The 19,348-nt window shown below is 45.7% G+C and overlaps 1 protein-coding gene across 1 annotated transcript in view; it reads left to right on the plus strand.

Moving 5' to 3' along the window:
• Positions 1-19,348, plus strand: part of LOC116649196 (protoheme IX farnesyltransferase, mitochondrial) — a 125,810-nt gene that overhangs the window by 78,077 nt on the left and 28,385 nt on the right. Inside the window, exon 5 of the mRNA XM_032431753.1 lies at positions 9,204-9,274. Within this exon, the coding sequence (XP_032287644.1) occupies positions 9,204-9,274 (71 nt within the window). The remainder of the gene's footprint in view (positions 1-9,203; positions 9,275-19,348) is intronic.

Raw genomic sequence — 19,348 nt, forward strand, 5'->3', positions numbered from 1 at the left:
GTGCGGTATAACCTTTCCTTTCCTGAGTATCCTACCCTTCTCCTGCCACGGAGTCCTAGAAAAGATGATTTTGCTTATTTCTTGCCTTTTAAAAATGGTCGTGTCCTCATTTTTCTTTTTTTTTTTTAAAGAGAGGCATTTAAACTCTTTGTCGTATTTGAGGGGGCTGTTTCCGAGGTCAGGCTCTCGTCATATTATTTTATCACTGTTCATGTTGTCAGTAAGCACGCCTATTTTGTTTTACAGTTGTGGAGGGATCCACAAGGATTTATTAATCGGATAGCCTTGTGTCCATATTAGAGTAGGATGAAGTATATAACACTAGTTGAGGAAAGAGTTTCTCATCTTTTAAGCCCTAGTTTAAAAAAGTGTGTGTGTGTGTGTTTAATTTTGCAATCTAAATGTCTGTTCATATCAATAGCCTTTAGTGGGCTTTAGTGCATTTATTTGTTGTTTTTCACAACTGGCCTTCAGAATAAACTATTTTAAAAATGGTTTTTTACAAAGATGGGATTATAGTCCTTGGCAGCTGTTAGAGCAGAAATTCCTTAGAGCTTATTTGGAGGTTTGGGAGGGCTCTTAACCTCACCCTGGACACCCCCTGCTACTGATCACGCTGGCTCAGATGTGGGCTCCAGACTTCACGAACACTAGGAAGAGAGACCGTTGTCTCGCTCTTCCGGGTGCTAACCTTGTGCTAGAGTCACATAGTGACATCAGGGTGTATGTGGGGCTGGGGGGAAATTAAACATGTTTAGGTACAGATGGGGGTAATCCAGCCAAACGCCGCAAGCTGAATATGCCCTAGAGAAAAGGGATAGTTGATGGGACAGCTTTCCTGGGAGGTGGGAGGGACCAGGATCGCCAGCCTGGGTGGAAGAGGAGGCCTGTGTCCACAGGGGTGAGAGCACGAAACGACAGTGTCTTGTTAGATGTCATGCATGGATGGAGGCCCGGGGGATGCCCGAGAGCAGCCAAACGTGGAACCTCCTTGTGGAGAGGCGCAGGCCAAGTTGGCGGGAGAGGTCGTGCGGGCCAGCCCAGGCGCGGAAGAGCCGTGTGAAACCGGGGGTCATGAACTTGCGGTGGGGAGGGCGGGCTTTCCAGCGCACCCCCAGACCCCCCAGCACCCTCTCGGAGAAAAGCCGACTGCGGGGCAATGCAGCAAGTCCTGGGGCGGTGGCAGAGGCAGCCTGGGGCCCGCTGAGCACGCAGGCGGGGATGAGCGAGGAGCTGGTGGCCTGCAGTCCGGCGCGGGTGGACAGGTGGCTCCGAGGGCTGAGCGGGGAGTGCAGAGCTGTGGCCAGTGACAGCCCCTGCGGGCCGGCTTGTGTCTAGAAAGATGACTTTGGCCCCTGCATGAAAAATTGGTCCCAGGGCTCCCTACTGGCACCAGGAAGTGGTTAGGAGGCTGTTGTAACCTAGGGGAGAAGAAGTGGGGGCCGGAAATCAGGGAGAGGCTCTGCGGCCACGCGGCGGGAAATGGGTGCACTTGAGAAATGCTCAGGATCAACATTTTGTCCTCCTGTGATTCTTTGGCGGGGGCGGAGGGGGGTTAGGATTCTAATTGGCTAAGGCTCCATAAGTGTGGGTTTTATGGTACATCAGTTCAGAAATTCTTTATTAGTTAACCTAAAGAGGGTCTGTCCAGATAATGTATTTGTTATCATTTATGCAGAATTTTTTATCTTTTTTTTTCTGAAGTAGAAAACACATGGTCTTTATAGACAATTGTAAAATACAGAAGGGTAAAGGATAATAAATCACCCCATATCTTTCTACCCAGAGACAAATCTTGTAAATATTTTGATGTATTTTCCTTCCATGTTTTTTCAGAAAGCAGTGTTACAAATCGAGGTCTCTCGGGCAGGGGAAGGGGTGACCTACTATACCGTTTTTGAAGCTGGTCAAAATTGATGAGACGTTCTGAGTTTTGTTACTTACAGGATGTGGTACTTTGGGTCTCTCCTAAGTGCCAGGTAACCTTTTAGGCCTTCCTGTTATTTTCCTTTAAGAGTGAGGCCTTCACATACAGCTCAGTAAGAGATAGATGGCTTGAGTCACATGTTTATAGGAGCACATTGCCCCCGTCACCACCTGGAATGGAAAGCCACTTCTGAGGAATACCGGAGCACATGTACGCTTTTTGCTGCACATGCCCCCTGGGGGAAAATCCATGGGAACAAGGAGCCTTGCTTTACTTGTTTATTCTAGGTCTGGCAGAGCATTGGTAACAGCCAAGGAGGATGGCTGACTGGGGGTCTTAGCTGATTTGTAAGCCGAAAGTAATGGCCTGTGGAATCCTGCTGGATAAGGGGCCTCTCCCTGTGCTTTATTTTTTTTTCAGCATCCCTTTTAACTTGGTCTGAGATTGATTGAGACATTATCTTGGACCTTGGAAGCTGTGAACCATATTGGAATGACAAACACTTGTTGACAGCTTTGACAAGACAGATGGAAAAACAAACCTCCCGACAAGGTTGTTTCTCAATTGAGTCTCGGGAAGAATGTTGCTCTCGTGACTCGACGTAGGGAAAGAAAAAGTTGCGGCTTGTTATCAAAGTCAATATTTTCTGAGCCTGACTTCCAGTCATCTCTAGAACGCATCTACTTTTTGCACAGGGTTTAATTAATCAGAGTAAGAATAGGGAAGTTCCTCACGTGGGGCCGGTTGTATTTCTATCCACTCTTGGTATCTGTGTCATTTTCACTCGTGAAATTCGGTAGTATCGTAAGTACACATCATCTGTGAAGATTAATAGGTATATTTTATATCTGAGCATCATCTCTTTGGAGTTGTAATAATTACTAATATGAAAGCATGGTATAATAACTCATAATAGGCATCTAATAAATATTTATCCATTGGTGTGAGCGTGTCCCGTATCTTCAGCATGTGAGTATGAGGAAAAAACAATGATCCGTTTACCATAGTATTAAGTAGAACTATTAAATTGATTCCTAAACTGATTACAAGATACAGATTAATATAAATTATTGCATTCATATTGATTAAGGCCTTTCAGATGCTTAAACTGGGAATACCTTTTCTGTCGTAGGCAAGTTACTTTCTAAGTATGACGTGTGAAACGAAATGATTTGGGGTTGTTAGTTTTACCGTGAGTCATAAATAATTTCACTGCTTCCGTCTGCCTAACATCTTCCTACTTTCTTCTGGTAATAGAATTTGCCTTTCCTATAGAGAAGATAACATTTGCGGCTTAAGGAGATACTGCATTGTGGTTTCTCTCCACCAACACCCCTCCCCTGCTCATAGGATAGTCCCCTCCACCCCGAGCCATGAGGATGGTTCTGGACTTTTCTTTTAGAGCTGTCAGGAAATCAGCTTTCTGCCTGGGTTGCCAGGAACATGGGAGTCTAAGGCTGCCAGTGCCGTGTTGGCTGCCCCATGGAAAGGGCCTGCAAGCAGGAATATGCCAAGCACATTTAAGAGATGGAAAGAGCCGGAATCATGGTGGCACATTTGACACAGAATCTAGTCATTCCTTTTCGTTTTTTTAAGACTTTATTTTATTTATTTGACAGAGAGAGAGAGCCAGAAAGCACAAGCAAAGGGAATGGCAGAGGGAGAGGGATAAGCAGAGTCCCCACTGAGCAGGGAGCCCAATGCGGGGCTCCATCCCAGGATCCTGGGATCATGACTTGAGCCAAAGGCAGACGCTTAACCATCTGAGCCAACCAGGCGCCCCAAAATCTAGTCATTCCTAAAAGCAGGTTGTCAGAGAGAAAGCTCTATTTCTCTTTGTGCCACTCTGGGTTATCTTTCTACCATTAGCTGCCCCAGGGGCCCTCGGGGTAAAACAGAATATAGGATCTCCGGAGGGGAAGAAGCAGGAGGGAGGATATGACTGATTGGAAGGAAGATGGTGAGGTAGGGCAGCTGAGTACAAAGGAAAAAGTTTAAAATGAAAAGAATTCCAAAAGACTGCTGGATTTTTACTAGGAAGGAGACTGAAAAACTTGTTTTTGAAAATGAGCATAAATGGAAAGTAAGTTGTTTTCTGAAGGAAAAAGCAAAGTATTATTCCCTTCTGTGTAATACATTGCTCTACATTTGAAATATTTTCCAGTCTTCATGTATTAGGCCATTGGAGGCCAGAGGTGCAGTCCCATGCAGGGTTGATGGGAAACTGTGAAGGGCCAGAGGTAACTTGACCCCAGGAATCCCTGTTGGGTCTCTTCTCCACCTCCCTTTATCCTAGTCCATGGCCACAAACAACCTAAGAGAAGGGAGGACGTATTTTCCTGGGCTTTGGTTTGTGAAATCCGAGGAAAGATTCTCAGTGGCCCAGTTCGAATCAGATACCCGCTCAGTAAGCCAATCACTGTGTCCAGGTATGGATGCTGGGTTATACGGCCATTTGAGATCCAGTGAGCAGAGCCTTTCAAAGGCAGGTCAGGTACAAGCCTGGCCCCTGAGAGAACCAGTGTGGCCTGAGCTGCTGTCCAGATTGTGTTCACTATGGTATATTTTACTTCTACCGGTATTCGACGTAGTCAGGGTCTATGGAAAAGGGGACAGAACAGTATATTCTAAGGGCTAGCAGTACTGCATTTGTATTTTGTTTTAACACAAGTTGCAAGAGTCTCACTTCACTGTTCAGAAGTAGTTGGAGCCAAGCGAAATGATAAGAACATTATGAAAAACTTATTATAAAGCACAGGAACGAAATGTGAGTAGATTAAGCCAGCTGGAGGTTCTAAAGTCTTTAAATATCTCTTCTAACTATCCTACACTTTATGTTTTGGAAATGTGCTTTAAATATCTAAATGGAAGCAGTAAACCTAACTGAAAAGCATTGTAGAAAATGCATGAAAAACGGAATCAAGTGGCATACTGAGCTCTGGTCCCTTGGGGCTAGGAAGGATTGTCGAGCGCTCACTGAAATGACCCATCGGTCTTGGCTCACATGGTTAGCATGGTCTTTCTACCCAGAAGTTGTTTGTCCTGCTAAATGTAAGCCTTCATGGAAGTCAGACGCTCCTGCCAAGGTCTGGTACCTGTAGTTGGATTGCACATTCTCGTTCATTCTAGACCCCAGTTCCCATCTTTGGATGGCTGGTGTGCCAGGAACGTCGACAAGCTAGTATCCTTTCTTCATTCAGATGAAATCACTCATTCAGTTCCTGAACTAAGACTTGAGAACTGCCAAAATATTTCTTTATATAAGAGTTTCTGTGTTAGGTTAGATAACACCTTACCAGCGTTTGAATAACACGGTTTGTAATTGGAATCCTCATTACCCCTGTGAAATTAAATTAATACGTTATGAAGGAAAGATTATTTCAAATACCTATAGAATGTGTTTGAATGTCGCGGTAGGGAGGGAATTTAAACAGAACATTTTAATTACATGTAACTTGAACTAGTTCAATAAAGAGTAGAGACTTTCGGGGGCAAAGAATTCTTTAACACTTATAAATCATTGTAAAGTGAATGTAATACAGTCTACAGATGTACGTATTCATTTGCCCTGATGCTTCATTGAATAAATAACTTGTGCCTATTTGCATAGCTCTCTTTAAACATTAAGAATTATAGATGCACGTGCCTCAGGAAGCCTGTCACTCAGAACTCCAGATAAGATGAGCATATTGAAAAGTTAAATACTTTTAAATAGTGGCACTGTTGAGAGGAACAGAGAAGAAGCCTGTGCTGGGGTTTGATCAGGTCAGAACCACCGTGAGTGATGTAAGGGATGTATTATGGGGTATTAAGCCGATGCAGTACTGGGAGTGAGGCTGTCTGGTAAGCTGCTGGGCCTGTACCTGGTGCTGGGCCGAGGTAAGCAGGACTGTCAGAGAGGAAAGTAGGGGTGGGGGTTGGGGGGGGGGGGGGAGCCACCTGAGATCTGCAAGGCTGAGCTGAAACTGATCAGAACAAACCAGAACACAGTGTCTGTGTCTTGCTGCTTCCAAGCCCGCAACTTGGATGACGCAGGTACGTTCCCGAAGAGCGGGTGCAGTTCTCCGTGGAACAACACACAGCCTTGGCCCGGTGTGAATGAGAGGCGGACGAGCTCAGGGACTGTCTGCTGCCCAGGGAGCTGGTAGGAGCTGGAGGCTACAGCCGCGGTGCCCCTCCAGGCCCCAGGGCAGCCAGCAGACCCTCAGCTGTGGAGTGTGAGACTTCAGTTCCACCTTCCAAATCCCATGCCGGCTCTGTGGCTCTCCGGAACGTCCAGTTGTGCAGGAATGGGGGGGTGGGGCCGGCTGGTTCCCGGTTAACTGAACTGATGCAGCACAAACCCAACAGCCGTCATGGTTCACCCCTTGCCAGCTTAGCACTTGGACACACGTTTCGATCAAACTTAGCTTCCAAAGAAGGCGATAGCAAAATTGCGTTTACGCCGAACAGGATGAAATGATCCCTCAACCCAACATTTACTAATCCAAAATTGACTAGTCCTTTCTGTGTCTTTGGGTGATGTTCCTCTCTCTTCAAGCTGGGTCACAGTCCCCCTGGATGTTGTACAGCCTAAATTCTGAGACACGAGGTGAAATGCTCTTGGCATACATTCAGTGGTAGGAGAATGGGAGAGAGGAATAAACACTTAGGTTTATATATACAAATATGATTATATGAAAATAAACGTATTCAGATTCCTTGTGTCTGCCCCTGGTCACAGGACCACAGCTGGTATTTATAACTACCTTTTTCTACCAGCCATTCCATATTCCCTTTGTCCTTGGCAAGCACCTCAGACGATTGTAGTTCTTGGCACCGGAGATGACCCAAAAGTGAGTTCTAGAAGGGTCTGGATGTGGAGCTCTTAGACACTACTAGTAGGAATGTAAAGTGGCAGGCCCCCTTGGTGAAACTCTACACTTTAAAAGGCTGTTGGGTGGGCGCCTGTGTGGTTCAGTCGGTTAAGCCTCTGCCTTCCTCTCTGGTCGTGATATTGGGGTCCTGGGATCGAGCCCCACGTGGGGCTCTCTGCTCAGTGGGGAGCCTGCTTCTCCCTCTCCATCTCCCTTTGCCTCTGCCTCCCACTTGTGCTCTCTCTCTCTCAAATAAATAGGTAAAATCTTCTTTAAAAAATTAGAATATAAAAATAAAAGGCTGTTGGGCTAGAGGGTAAAGCAGGATGTTGATTTCTCTCCATCTCCATTGCCACAGCCTTGTTAGGCCCTCACCATCTGTCACCCGGGCCATTAACAGCCAAAACCATCCTCCAAGTGGCAGTCACAGTGATCTGCCCAAAATGCATCTCCTACATGTTAGCGTGGCATGTGAAGCTCTCCACGATCTGGCTCTTCACCTACCTCTGGAGCTTCCTTTCCAGCCATCCAGTGACCCTGATGGTAATGGTAGTTAAATGTGTCATTATTAAGCACTTGGTCCATGCCAAGCATAATGCTGTATATCAATATCTTATTGATCCTCACATTAACCTGGCAAGTTGCATGTTATTAACCCTCATTTTACAGATGAGGAAACGGGCTTTCAGTGTCACATAGCCACTAGTCGTTGGTGAAGCTGAAATGTAACCCTCATCTCTCACTGCAAAGCCTGGGTGGACCTTTAACCTCTGTGCTGTCCTGAACTCTTTCTAGCTACTCGAGCGTATCATGAGGTTTCTGCCTCCCGTGCCTTTCTTTCTGTATGTTTCCCCTTGCGTCTAGACTGCGCTTTTCTTCCCTCCAGTCCCCTTAAAGCATCTGACTCCTGCAGAGTCTTGAAGTCTGTTTAGGAGTGCTTGAAGGATGTTTGCCCTGCCTGCCTCCCGGCTACTTCAGAACCCGTTTTAGCACATCTCCCTTTCACTGTGCTGGGCACATTATTATAATCATCTGTATCCTGGTCTTTCCTTTAGATTAAAGGTCGGCAAACCCTTTTCAGTTAAGGGCCAGAGAGTAAATATTTTAGATTTTGTGGGCCATGCTGTCTCTGTTGCAACTGCCCGACCCAGCCTCGGGTGTGAGAGCCAACCATAGCATGACTTAGACAGTGGGTGTGGGTGAGTTCCAACACAACTCTGCTCATGGACACTGAAATCTGACTTCGGATAATGTTCACATGTCACAGAATATTCTTCTGCTTTGGATTTTTTTTTCCGGTCATTAAAAAAAATGTAAAAAAAAAAAAAAACTTACCGTCTTGTGAGCCGTACCAGGAGCAGGTGCAGGTGGGACGTGGCCCATGAGCTTGCCGACCCCTACATTAGAGTATGAATTTCTTTTTTTTTTTTTTAAAGATTTTATTTATTTATTTTGACGGAGAGAGAGAGAGAGAGACAGTGAGAGAGGGAACACAAGCAGGGGGAGTGGTAGAGGGAGAAGCAGGCTTCCCGCCGAGCAGGGAGCCCGATGCGGGGCTCGATGCCAGGACCCTGGGACCCTGACCTGAGCCGAAGGCAGACGCTTAACGACTGAGCCACCCAGGCGCCCCTAGAGTATGAATTTCTGGAGAGCAGATCCAGTACCTCATTGTTAGGGTGACCATACCAGTGTGTCGTCCAGATTGGGATGCTTTTGAGAGCAAGAAGGTTGCTGTTGATGATGCTGGGATCACAGGGGTAAAGGGGGAGCTGCCCCAGGCAGAGAGAGGTAGTTACGCTAGTCACAGTGTCGCCTTCTTGGCTGTGTAGTTTCATCAGGGGTCCTAATCCCTCAGCCCTGGTTCTTGACTTTAGTGGCCCATTTCCACTGGTTGATTCACAGGCTTGGGGGTGTGTGCAAGGTTCTGAAATCGTCTAGAGCATGAAAGCTTTATACCCGCAACAATTAACTTCCTCTGAAGGAAGCAACTGTATGTTTAACTGTGGTTTTCAGAGTGGATCGAAGTGGAACCACGCATATTCTAGACAATTAATGTTTATAATTCTTTTAAAGATTTTATTTATTTATTTGAGAGACAGAGAGAGCACGAGTGGGGTGAGGGGCAGAGGGAGACGCAGACTCCCCACTGAGCAGGGAGCCCAATCCCAGGACCCTGGGATCAAGACCTGAGCCGAAGGCAGATGCTTAACTGACTGGGCCACTCAGGCTCCCCTTTTGCATATAATTTTTAAATATGTCTCTCCCAGAGAATTTTCCTCCATTGAGTGACAAGAGTATGAGTTCGTACAATCAAAATTAAAATGACATTTACTGTGGACAAAAGTATAGAACTGAAGCAGAAAAGAAGATTGTTTCATGTTATATTAACGTCTTCTGTCTTTTTTTCGATCTTTTTGCAGTTTTTTGAGGTGCCGTTTGATTCAAACATGAATAGGACAAAGAACAGACCTCTCGTTCGTGGACAAATCAGGTAAAATCACGAATAGAAGTCTCTTTCACCTTCTAGAACATTCCTTTGCTTGTTTATCCTGAATCATGTCCCAGTCTTTTGCCTTGAGTTGTGAGGGGAAAGTAACACCCTCCCAAAGGGACACGTTGATTTGTATGCGCAGTACTTTTCAACTCTCCCCAAAATGTACTACAGAGCACTTAAAACGGATCTAAGATTTGCTGTTCTGTTGTGGGAGTAACTCATGCAATGGATTTCTTTATGAAATTCCATTTTGAAACACGGACTTGTTTCACTTGCAGTGGCTGAGGATGAAAACATTCCATTAACACAAATGATTTCAGACAAATCCATACAGGGTCTCCAAAGAAAGATCTGTCTGAAGCCTTAGTTTTTCAGACAAACTGATAATGCTGTTATCTGCCGAATAAAGCACTACCCCCATTACTCTCCTTTCTACCAAATTCAATTAAGTAGAACTAAAAGGCATATAAATATTTTAATATCACTAATGGTTAATAATTAAACATTTTACTTCCTGGAGACCTTGAAACTGGCATTTAAAAAAAATTTTTTTTTCAAATCCAGTGGATATCATAAGCCAAGAAGAATAAAAAGAACCAAATGGTTTTACTGACGATTCTAAATCAGTGAATCCTCTCCTATTTCCAGGCAGTGCCCTGATGGAGCTTAAAATGTATTGGGGTAACTTTGGATCCAGTAATCACACATATTCAGTACAACCATAAAGGGAACAAATGCACGTACAGTCAGAAGTCTATGTAAAAATGATTTTTAATATTAGCTGTTTGGAGCCGTTCAGTTCTTTAAAATACCATTATATTGCAAAGAGTAATGAAAACATGTAAGAACAGATAGTCGATTTCCTTTTTTGAGATCAAATAGAGCCATCTGCTGTGTTTTTATTTAAAGTGTCAGAAGTACTTTTATCTGGGTGGAGTTGTTCTAGAAGAGTAAATACAAGCTCCGTCACCCAACTCAAAAGCTAGAAGCTGCCCGTGCCTCTGGTCAGATCACTGGGAAGTCCTTACACCTTCCTGCAGGGAAATCCCACTCCCCACCCCCCCACCCCCGAGAACCTAGGGAGATGTGGACGAGCCCAGCAAGTAGCCCTTAGGCATCTAATGATCAGATAAAGGCCTGCCGTAGTCCTCGTATCTCATCTTCCTCTGCCCAGTGTGGTCACCTTCTGCACCCAGGAACGCCAAGTCGACCAGTGCCTCCAGGGAGAGGCGCACACGACCTTGTGGTTGGCATCGGCAACGCCCATCCTTTACAGGAAAGAGGCTGCCGCACAATCATTAGTCTTGTTAAACCGGTACCTTCGTCTTTTGTTTGCAAGAAATACCTGGGCAGAATCTCATCTATGCTAATAAACCTTAATTGCTACCTAAAATAGCCTCTAAAAGGGCAAATGTTAGGGCTGAAAAAAGGACTCCAACTTATGTGAAGAGCTGGGATGTATTTTATTAAACAGATACAAGGAGATGTTCCTTGAGTCTGGGGCAGAAGAAATCTTGCCCTAAGAATCATAGTTTTAAAACTGAAGACTTTAAGGGGTGCCTGGGTGGCTCAGTCGTTAAGCGTCTGCCTTCGGCTCAGGTCATGATCCCAGGGTCCTGGGATCAAGCCCCGCATTGGGCTCCCTGCTTCACAGGAAGCCTCCTTCTCCCTCTCCCACTCCCACTGCTTGTGTTCCCTCTCTCACTGTGTCTCTCTCTGTCAAATAAATAAATAAAATCTTTAAAAAAAAAAAACAAAAAAAACTGAAGACTTTATATCTCGCCACTTAGGGTTTATTATAACCTAGTAAATGATTTCTACACAGATATTTTATAACTGGGTGGCCGTGGGGGGGTATAGTAGAAAGTCTTATAGACCACCCATTAGCATTAATTTCTCAGCTTTGGTGGTTCTGACATTCACAATGGCTATTGGGCATTTAAGTGCAAAGCCCAGCCAGTTTATTTTGAAATTCTCGATTTGGCATTTACTGCCCCATTTGACTTGGGCTGATCTGCCTTATTGAATCTATCCCACTTCATAGACTTTGCAGTTTGGTGTGTGAAGTGTAAGTTCCCGACATTATTGACGGGTCTGGGAAGGAAGTCCTTGGACGTCTTTGCTGATGATAGCTGTTTCCGTCTTTGTACCTAGGTTGGCCCCTCTCCATTCTAACGAAATACTATGAGCATTTATAGGGGGGGAAATATATATATAGAGAGAGAGCATTAATTTTTTTAGGTGATTAACAATTTATTTTGAAAATTTTTACTGAAGTAAATAAAATTATATTCTAAGGAGTTAAAGAAATACACTTAAGGAAAGAAACATGCCTGGACTAATTGTTCTGGTTTTTTGGGTTTTTTTGAGAACCCAGGAAATCAGTACAGTTGTGCACACGTGTGGCTGCCATTCTCTGAACTTTTCGTCGTTTCTTCCAGAAAAACGTGTTAGGGTGGGTGGGCGCTGAAAGCTTTGTGGAGCTGACCCAGAAGAAAGTGCTTTTTTGCTTGTTTAATTTAGTCTTTATTCCAGAGAGGATTAGAGGTATTGTAAGACTGTATTTTAGCAAAGCAGAGAGACGTGTATAGAAAATCAGGGTTATAGAAAATAGAATATGCAATAAATGGTAAAAACCAGGAAAGATTCTCCAGTTCACCTCGTTAATAAGGTTGAACTGTGGATTTCATTCTGCGTTCCCGGTGAAATCACAGCTCCATCGTAAGGGTAAGCATTGCGTGTATTACAAAGAAGTGGCAGAACCAAAATTTGGCCTACTCCATTGGACTCCCTGCCCTGAGTCCTTAGCAACTACACATAACTGTCTCCGAAAGTCTCTTTGTCCATCAGAAGATAACCCTACTCTAGGGAGACGGAACTTCTGCCTCTCCATTCTTAAAAGATAAGATGGGACACTTGGTGATGATCTTAGAAGAATGTCCTCTGTGACTTCCATGGAGGAAGCAAATCATTTTCTAAGGCATCATCTCTCAGCACAAGCCAGGGGAAAATACCAAAGAACGGCTCCTGCTGTGAGAACCGCTTAGAGTGAATCTCCTTGAAGCAAGTGGGGAGGAAGAAGCTCGTGGTAGACATACTGGCCTAAGGAGCATCTCTAGTGGTTCAGCTTGATCCAGGGATTAAAGGTTTCTTTATTTATTTGAGAGAGAGAGAAAGAGAGGAGGGGCAGAGGGAGAGGGAGACAGAGAATCAACAGCAGACTCTGCGCTGAGCATGGAGCCTGACGCGGGGCTTGATCCCATGACCCTGAGATCACAACCTGAGCCAAAACCAGAGTCAGACGCTCAACTGATCCCGCCACTCAGGGCCCTGATCCCGGGGTTAAACTGAGACCGTGAAAGAGGGAGGAGAGAAGGTGCCAGTCTCCTGTGTGTCAGGCAGTGTGGGGAATGACCTCCGCCACACGACACGATTGTGAAGTGGGCTAGCGGTGGAGTGGCCATTTGTCCGGTTTGCCCAGGACAGTCCTGCTTTACACCAGAATTACTGATGGCGTCCCACTCTCAATAATGTCCAGGCTGGATGATGACTCTGTGCCACCTGATATAAAGGGATGGTGGGGATGGCTCTGATGTTTACAGAAGTCCCTTATTTTTAAGTCTATTTCCTATAAATTCCAATTGCTTTTTTTTTCTGACTAGGGGAGGGAAAAAAAAGCACATAAATGGAAAGTATGTTGTGTCTAAATCCGTTTGTAGATACACACCGTGACACATACCCCTCTAAATAGCTTTTTAAAGATGACACTCGGTGTCTTTACATTTGTTTATAAATTAGAGAAGATAAATAAGGTCAGCTAACTGGTATGGACATTTCTGGCAAAAATGTCACGGTTCTGAATGACTTGTCAGGAGGGAGTTGGGCTTCGAGCTCCCTTTTGATTCTCTGGCAGAGAACAGAGCGTAGAATTCATGTCACATGTCAGGAACTCACATTGAAGGGCAAGTCAACTCACCTAAGGAGTCAAATCCACAAGTCACATAATGAAGGTAAATGTCAAGAGAAGTTTATCTTCTTATTGAAAGTCAGATCCAGTGTGATCCAGTTTTAACTTGGTGACTGGAGAAAGTTAACCAGCAATTTTTTTAAAAATCTGTATAATAGGAAGGCATTTCAGTCTTCAGATGTTCTTCATATGGTAGTCAGGGTCTAGTGAAAAATGTTACCTAACAGACTCGAAGCTTGGGCAAGTCACTGAATTAACCTTTCCCCACCACCTCTCCCTCCTGGAGGGATCGCGGTTCCGGCCTTGTTCATCTCACGCCATCGCTGTGCAGGTAACAAGATCCGTAAAATCATGCAAATACATGTGCGTTGTTGGGAAGAAGGTTTAAAACTCAAGGGAAAAAAAAAAAGGGAGTTATTTGTAGAAATTTCACCTGTTTCCAAAATTTGCTTTAAAATGTAAATATTCCAATACTTATCAGGCCGCACCTTCATTGGTGGTCGCTAGCCTCCTTCTGATCTCATTCTTTCTCTGCAGACACTGCACTCTACCCTGTCTAAACCTCCGGCCCAGACCGCTCTTCTGGGCGGAGACCCTTTGAAAGTCTCTTTTGGGGTGCCTCCGGAGGCTTCTCAGCTTCCGCAAGTACATATCCCAGTACATCACTTCCTCTCCCACGCTGGCTTTTTGTTCATTCACATTCCAAAGTCAGGTGCCTGTAAGTCACTCTAGACTTTCTGTCCCGCCCCCTTCATCCGACTGTGGGCTAGACTGTGTCTTTCCAGCCCCCAGAAGCACTCTGGAGTCTGCCCTCTCCCCCTATTTTTAATGCCACGATACCAGAGGGAACAAAGCGGACAAGAATCCCTCACATCACGGAGCTTCATTCCGGCCATCACACCTGGCAGATTGCTGCTGCTTAATGAGGGATGGGTGCACCGATGGACGGACAGATGGACAGACGTTAGAGACGTAGAAATGACCTCCCAAGCGAGGGAAACACAGAAGCGAAGACTCTGAGATGGGGATACTTGGCACACAGCATCAAGGGGATGAGGAGGCCATTGGGACAGGCGTGAGCAATCAGTGAGGAGAAAGTGTGAGCATGAGGGTGGGGGGTGGGCTGTAGACCTTGACAGACGAACCGACTTTGGATAGGATAGGTGGAGAATAGAGCAAAGGTCATACCAGGCAAGATGAGCACGAGGAGCAAAGGTGCAAGGAAGGGAGGGCAAAATATGTGTTTAAGGATAAAAATAAATGACTTGGCCAGACTCAGAGGGAAGGATTTGAAGGAGCATGGTGAGGAAGCAAAGCCAGGAAGGAGGCTGAGAAAACGTGCCTGCCACACCAAATTGTAAAGGCTGTTTTGTAGGGATTGGACCGTGGTCTGCGTTGTGCTGGGGCTCTTCAGCACAAGACAAGAAAAAGAAACAACAGGCCTGTGTCTTGGAAAGGAATAAATGAACTCTTCATTCACGGACAGTGTGATGGTTTACACGGAAAATTCAAATGAATCTACAAAAAAGCTACAAGAACTAGCAAGTAAATATAGCGGGGGGCATGAGACGCAAGGTCAAGACACAGAATCCGGCTGCCCGAAGTTAGGCAAAGAATTCTTACATGAAACACAAAAAGCACAAAAAGTAATAAGTAAATTAGACTTCACCAAAATAAAAATTTTTGCTCTCCCAGAAACACTTCTGAAAATGACTGGACCAGCCGCAGAGTGGGAGAAAATATTTGCAAAGCGTGGAGCTCATGAGGATCTTGTGTTCGGAATACATACCCAGTCCCTAAAACCCACTAACAAGAAAACAACCCAATTAAAACATGGATGAAACATTGAAACAAACACTCCACTAAAGAAGACATACAGGGGGGCGTCTGGGTGGCTCAGTTGGTTAGGCATCTGCCTTCAGCTAAGGTCAGGGTCCCGGGGTCCTGGGATCGGGTCCCGCATGGGGCTCCCTGCTCAGAGGGGCGTCTGTTTCTCCCTCTCCCTTTGCTCATGCTCGCTTTCTCTTTTTTTCTCAAGTAAAATCTTTAAAGAAATGTAAAATAAAACTTAAAAAAATAAAGAAGACATACAGATATCAAATAAACACATAAAGTTTTCAGTATCACTAGTCATTAGGGGAAATGCAAATGAAAACCATAGTGAGACAGCACTGCACACCTATGAAAACAGTTATCATTTTTAAAACAATAATACCAAGTGGTGGCAAGGATGTGGAATGACCGGCCTCCTCCTGGGTTGCTGGCGTGAATACAAAGTGATAGAGTTACTTTTTGTAAAACAGTCTGGCAGATTCCTATAAAGCAAAACGAGATTTTCCATATAACCCCACTCCTGCGTGTCTCCGGAAATAAATGTCCGTACAAAGACCTGTACATGAATATTTGTAAGAGTTTAATTTGTGATTACTGAAAGCATCCTAACTGTCCCTCAGCTGGTGAGTGTGTGTAGGTACAATGACGTGGATCCAGTTCAAAAGCATTGTAGGTAAAAGATACCAGAGGTTACATCCTGTACGATTCCATGTGTATGACATTTTGGAAAGCCAAAACTTGGGGGACAGAAATCAGATCAGTGGTGACCGGGAATTGGGGGAGAAAGAAGGGGATTGAGTACAGAGGAGCATGAAGGAACTTTGTGAGGGGACAGAAATATTCTGTATCTCGATTGTGGCAATGGTTACACAATTGTACATCTTTTTCAGAACTCAGAACTAACCATATGCCTGAAACATGGGAATTTTACTATGTGCAAAATGACTGGATTTTCAGGGCACTTGGTTTTCCCTGGGGATCATATTGATGTAGATTGCAGAGCATAAGATGCTGGACTCAAAATCCAGCTTCTCTACCTGCCCCACCAGGTGGGAGCGTGGTAGTAAACTGCTGTATTCTCTTCTGTAAAATGGGGATAACGCCCTTACCTCGCAGGGTTAGATGAGAACACGACCCTTCTTCTAAAGCAGACGGTGAATGACCATTCGGTCATCACTGTGGTGGTTACTACTTTTTCAACAACCATGTGCTGAGCATCTCTGGGTGTTAGGCCCCGGCTAAATGCTGGAATATGGCTGACATGACCCGGTTCCTGCCCTCATTACGGTCCAGTGGGGGAGGTAGAAAGTAAACCAGTGAACAAATAAGTTTTAAAAGGTCGTTCTAGGTGGCCATCAGTTGTGCAAAGAAAATAAACGGGTAATACAGAGCAATTGGTGGAGACCCTTTGAGAAGGAGAAGTAGAGGGACGCTGCTCTTGAGGAAGTGGCCCATGCGTTGAGACTCGAAGGGTAAGGATGCAGAGAGTGCGGCAGGTGCAAAGCCCAGGCGGTCAGGGTGGGCCTGACACGGTGAGGAGAATGGAGGCTGCAGTGGCCAGAACGAGCAGAGTGCTATGGGATGAGGTTGGAAGTACAGCACGGTGAGAAGTCTGGCTTGAACCCTGGGGGCGGTGGGACGCCGGAAATGAATCCTAACTATGAAATCGCTGTGATCGCATTTATATGTTTAAAAGAACTCTGTAGAATGTACCATAGCATCACAAGAGTGAGCAGAGCCCTGCTGCTGGCGCAGGGGAGTGGACGATGGCGTGGACCCGGGCGGTCACAGCGGAAGTGAAGTTTGTTGTTGCTCCATTCAGAAGGCGGGCTGGCCGCCCTTGCCTGCAAATTCACTTGAATTGTGTCTGCTTTGCAAAGCCTTTCCGTCTTTCCTGTGGATCACGGGTCTCCCACAGATAAGCCCCGCCCGTCCCTGCCTCCCTGCCTCTGTTCCTCCCGTTCCTCCACCTGCCTTCTCGAGTTTTCTCTCTTCCACAAGGTCTCCCCTGTCTGCACGCATCTCCACCTTTCTTAAATTCTGCAGCCTCCGTGCAGGCACCATGTAATCCGTCAGGAGGTAGAGTAGCAAAGCAGACGTGAGAACCAAACCCCCAGAGAAGTAGTAGCCCCACTGTCCCGTCAGGCGCTCCCAGCCGTCACAGCAAAACTACATGGCTGTTCAGTCCGCGAGCAGTGCCCGACGTTTAGACAGAAAGGAATAGACCCTGCAGGGAAACAGACCTCTCTGGGAATCCCCATCTCTCCTCCCCGGGAGCCATAGAAGCTGAATGGTCTGAGCGCCCAGCCATCTAAATATAGACCCACCTTTTGTTGAACTCAGTGATTCTCGAACTTGAGTGGACATTATTTCCCAGAATTGGACATACGTAACCTTGCATGCACTTTCTGGATCGCTGCAGGGGACTCTGAAGGATAATTTTGAGTATCATGTATTTTCACTGTAGGGCTGACCTAAATAAAGGAGACAGACGGCAGCCCCACTGTGTTTCCAGACCCTGAAAATGCATGCGGTCCTGCGACGGGTCTGAACCAGCCTCAGTACTGCCTGCCCTCTGTTCCCCGAGCGGCCACCGCGGCTTCGTCTGCATTGTTCCCGGTGATGGAGAAAGTGACGTTGCGTGCATTTAATAGACGAGGAATAGTAAGACATTGACGGTTTTCGAAAGAGCCAGTTACAGTATGTGCACACCTGTTACGTTTTAGGCGACAGAAACTTTCTGCAGTTGTGTTGAGAATCAAAGGTGAAAGTCTTTACAACTACAATACCATCTAATGAAGATAAAATCTGTAAAATTATACTATCATTTGTCTCATTTTCCCAAAGAGGATACAGAGGACAATACTTTTAATGATCTCTTTTATTGCCTGCATAAAATGCCGAGTCTGTATATCGAAGGTTATCACTCACCATTAATAAAAGAAAGACTGTCTTCCTTATCAACTGTGGTCCTAGTGGATAGAAAGATGGCTTTTTTTTTTTTTAATACTAAGATGTTTAAGTCCATCCTAACTCTTGCAGGCCCACAAGAAGGGATTATTTACTCCAATTGTCTGTTCTAGAGAACACTGGGGCCTTAACAGTAATTGCAGGTGGTTAATAGAAACATCCTTTTGCAGCTTCCGTTTACCAAATGTAATTCCTGTGGAAACATTTGACCCCGTGCCTTTCTGTGCTTTTTACTTCAGCCCTGGGGCCTTTGTGGCAGAATTATTTATCAGAGTCTTTAATGGCTTGGGGGCCACTTGATGAATTTGAGCACATTGTACATCACATCACTTAGGAAGCATCCCAGATGCTCGTGGCTAAACTCGGGAGTCCTGGTGCCTTTGGCTAGAGAACTCTGGCATCTCTGTTTGCATCCGAGGACATCTGGAGAGAGTGGTTCCTGGGGGTCTGAGTGGCGCCTCACCACAGAGTTTATCCCTTGTGAACTTGGAGCCAACTGCCTCTCTTCCCCTGGGGCTGAGCAATCCACAGCTCCAGTATCTGGGGCACGTGTTGTTAAAGGAACTTGTCATGGGCAAAACCAAGAAGCGTGACGCCTCTGAGCCTCCTGTCTCCCGTCCTTCCACCCCCTTCCATGTCACAGGTATCCAGCGCCCTAGAACTCCTTCCACTCACTGGAGCTCCCTGACTTCCTGCAACGTGGGTCCTAATTGGATTAAATGGATCTGGTAGTTTGAGGATGACCAAGGTGAGGGGTCAGAGGAAGGGGGGGGTTAGAAGGGGATGTTCCCCAGTAGTTCTTCCTAAGATGCACCTCAGTTCTGCTTAGGAGGACCAAGTATTTTTCCATAGCAGATAATAGCTGGTGGAAGCTGACACCTGTTTTTTGGCGGTTGTTGGGAACCCCTGAGGCCCTTGTGACCCCGTTTCTACCGGTAGTCCCCAAGCTGAAAGACCTAGAGACCAGCTTGCCTGAGAGCAGGTGCTGGGCTCAGACTCTCCCTGGGGTCTCTCTCACACCTCTTCCAACCCCGCCACCCCATTGAGGCCCTTCCTTCTGACTTCATATTTGGACACGTGGTCCTTCTGTCTTGGAGGAAAGTCTGCTAAATCAGCTGCTGCATCTAGTTTTTCTCTTACTCTCCTTATCGCCAAACTTCCCTCAGGGCTTCAGTGACAGGTTGGCTTCCTCACTCACTGTCCACGTCTGCTTTTCTCTATACTTCCAACTTCATTTTCCTCTCTCGGTGCCTTGGCTCTTCTGATCCCACTTTCCCTTGAACGGACTCAGCATCAAAATG

Source organism: Phoca vitulina, unplaced genomic scaffold (genome assembly GCF_004348235.1).
Source record: "Phoca vitulina isolate PV1807 unplaced genomic scaffold, GSC_HSeal_1.0 scaffold47, whole genome shotgun sequence".
NCBI lineage: Eukaryota > Metazoa > Chordata > Mammalia > Carnivora > Phocidae > Phoca > Phoca vitulina.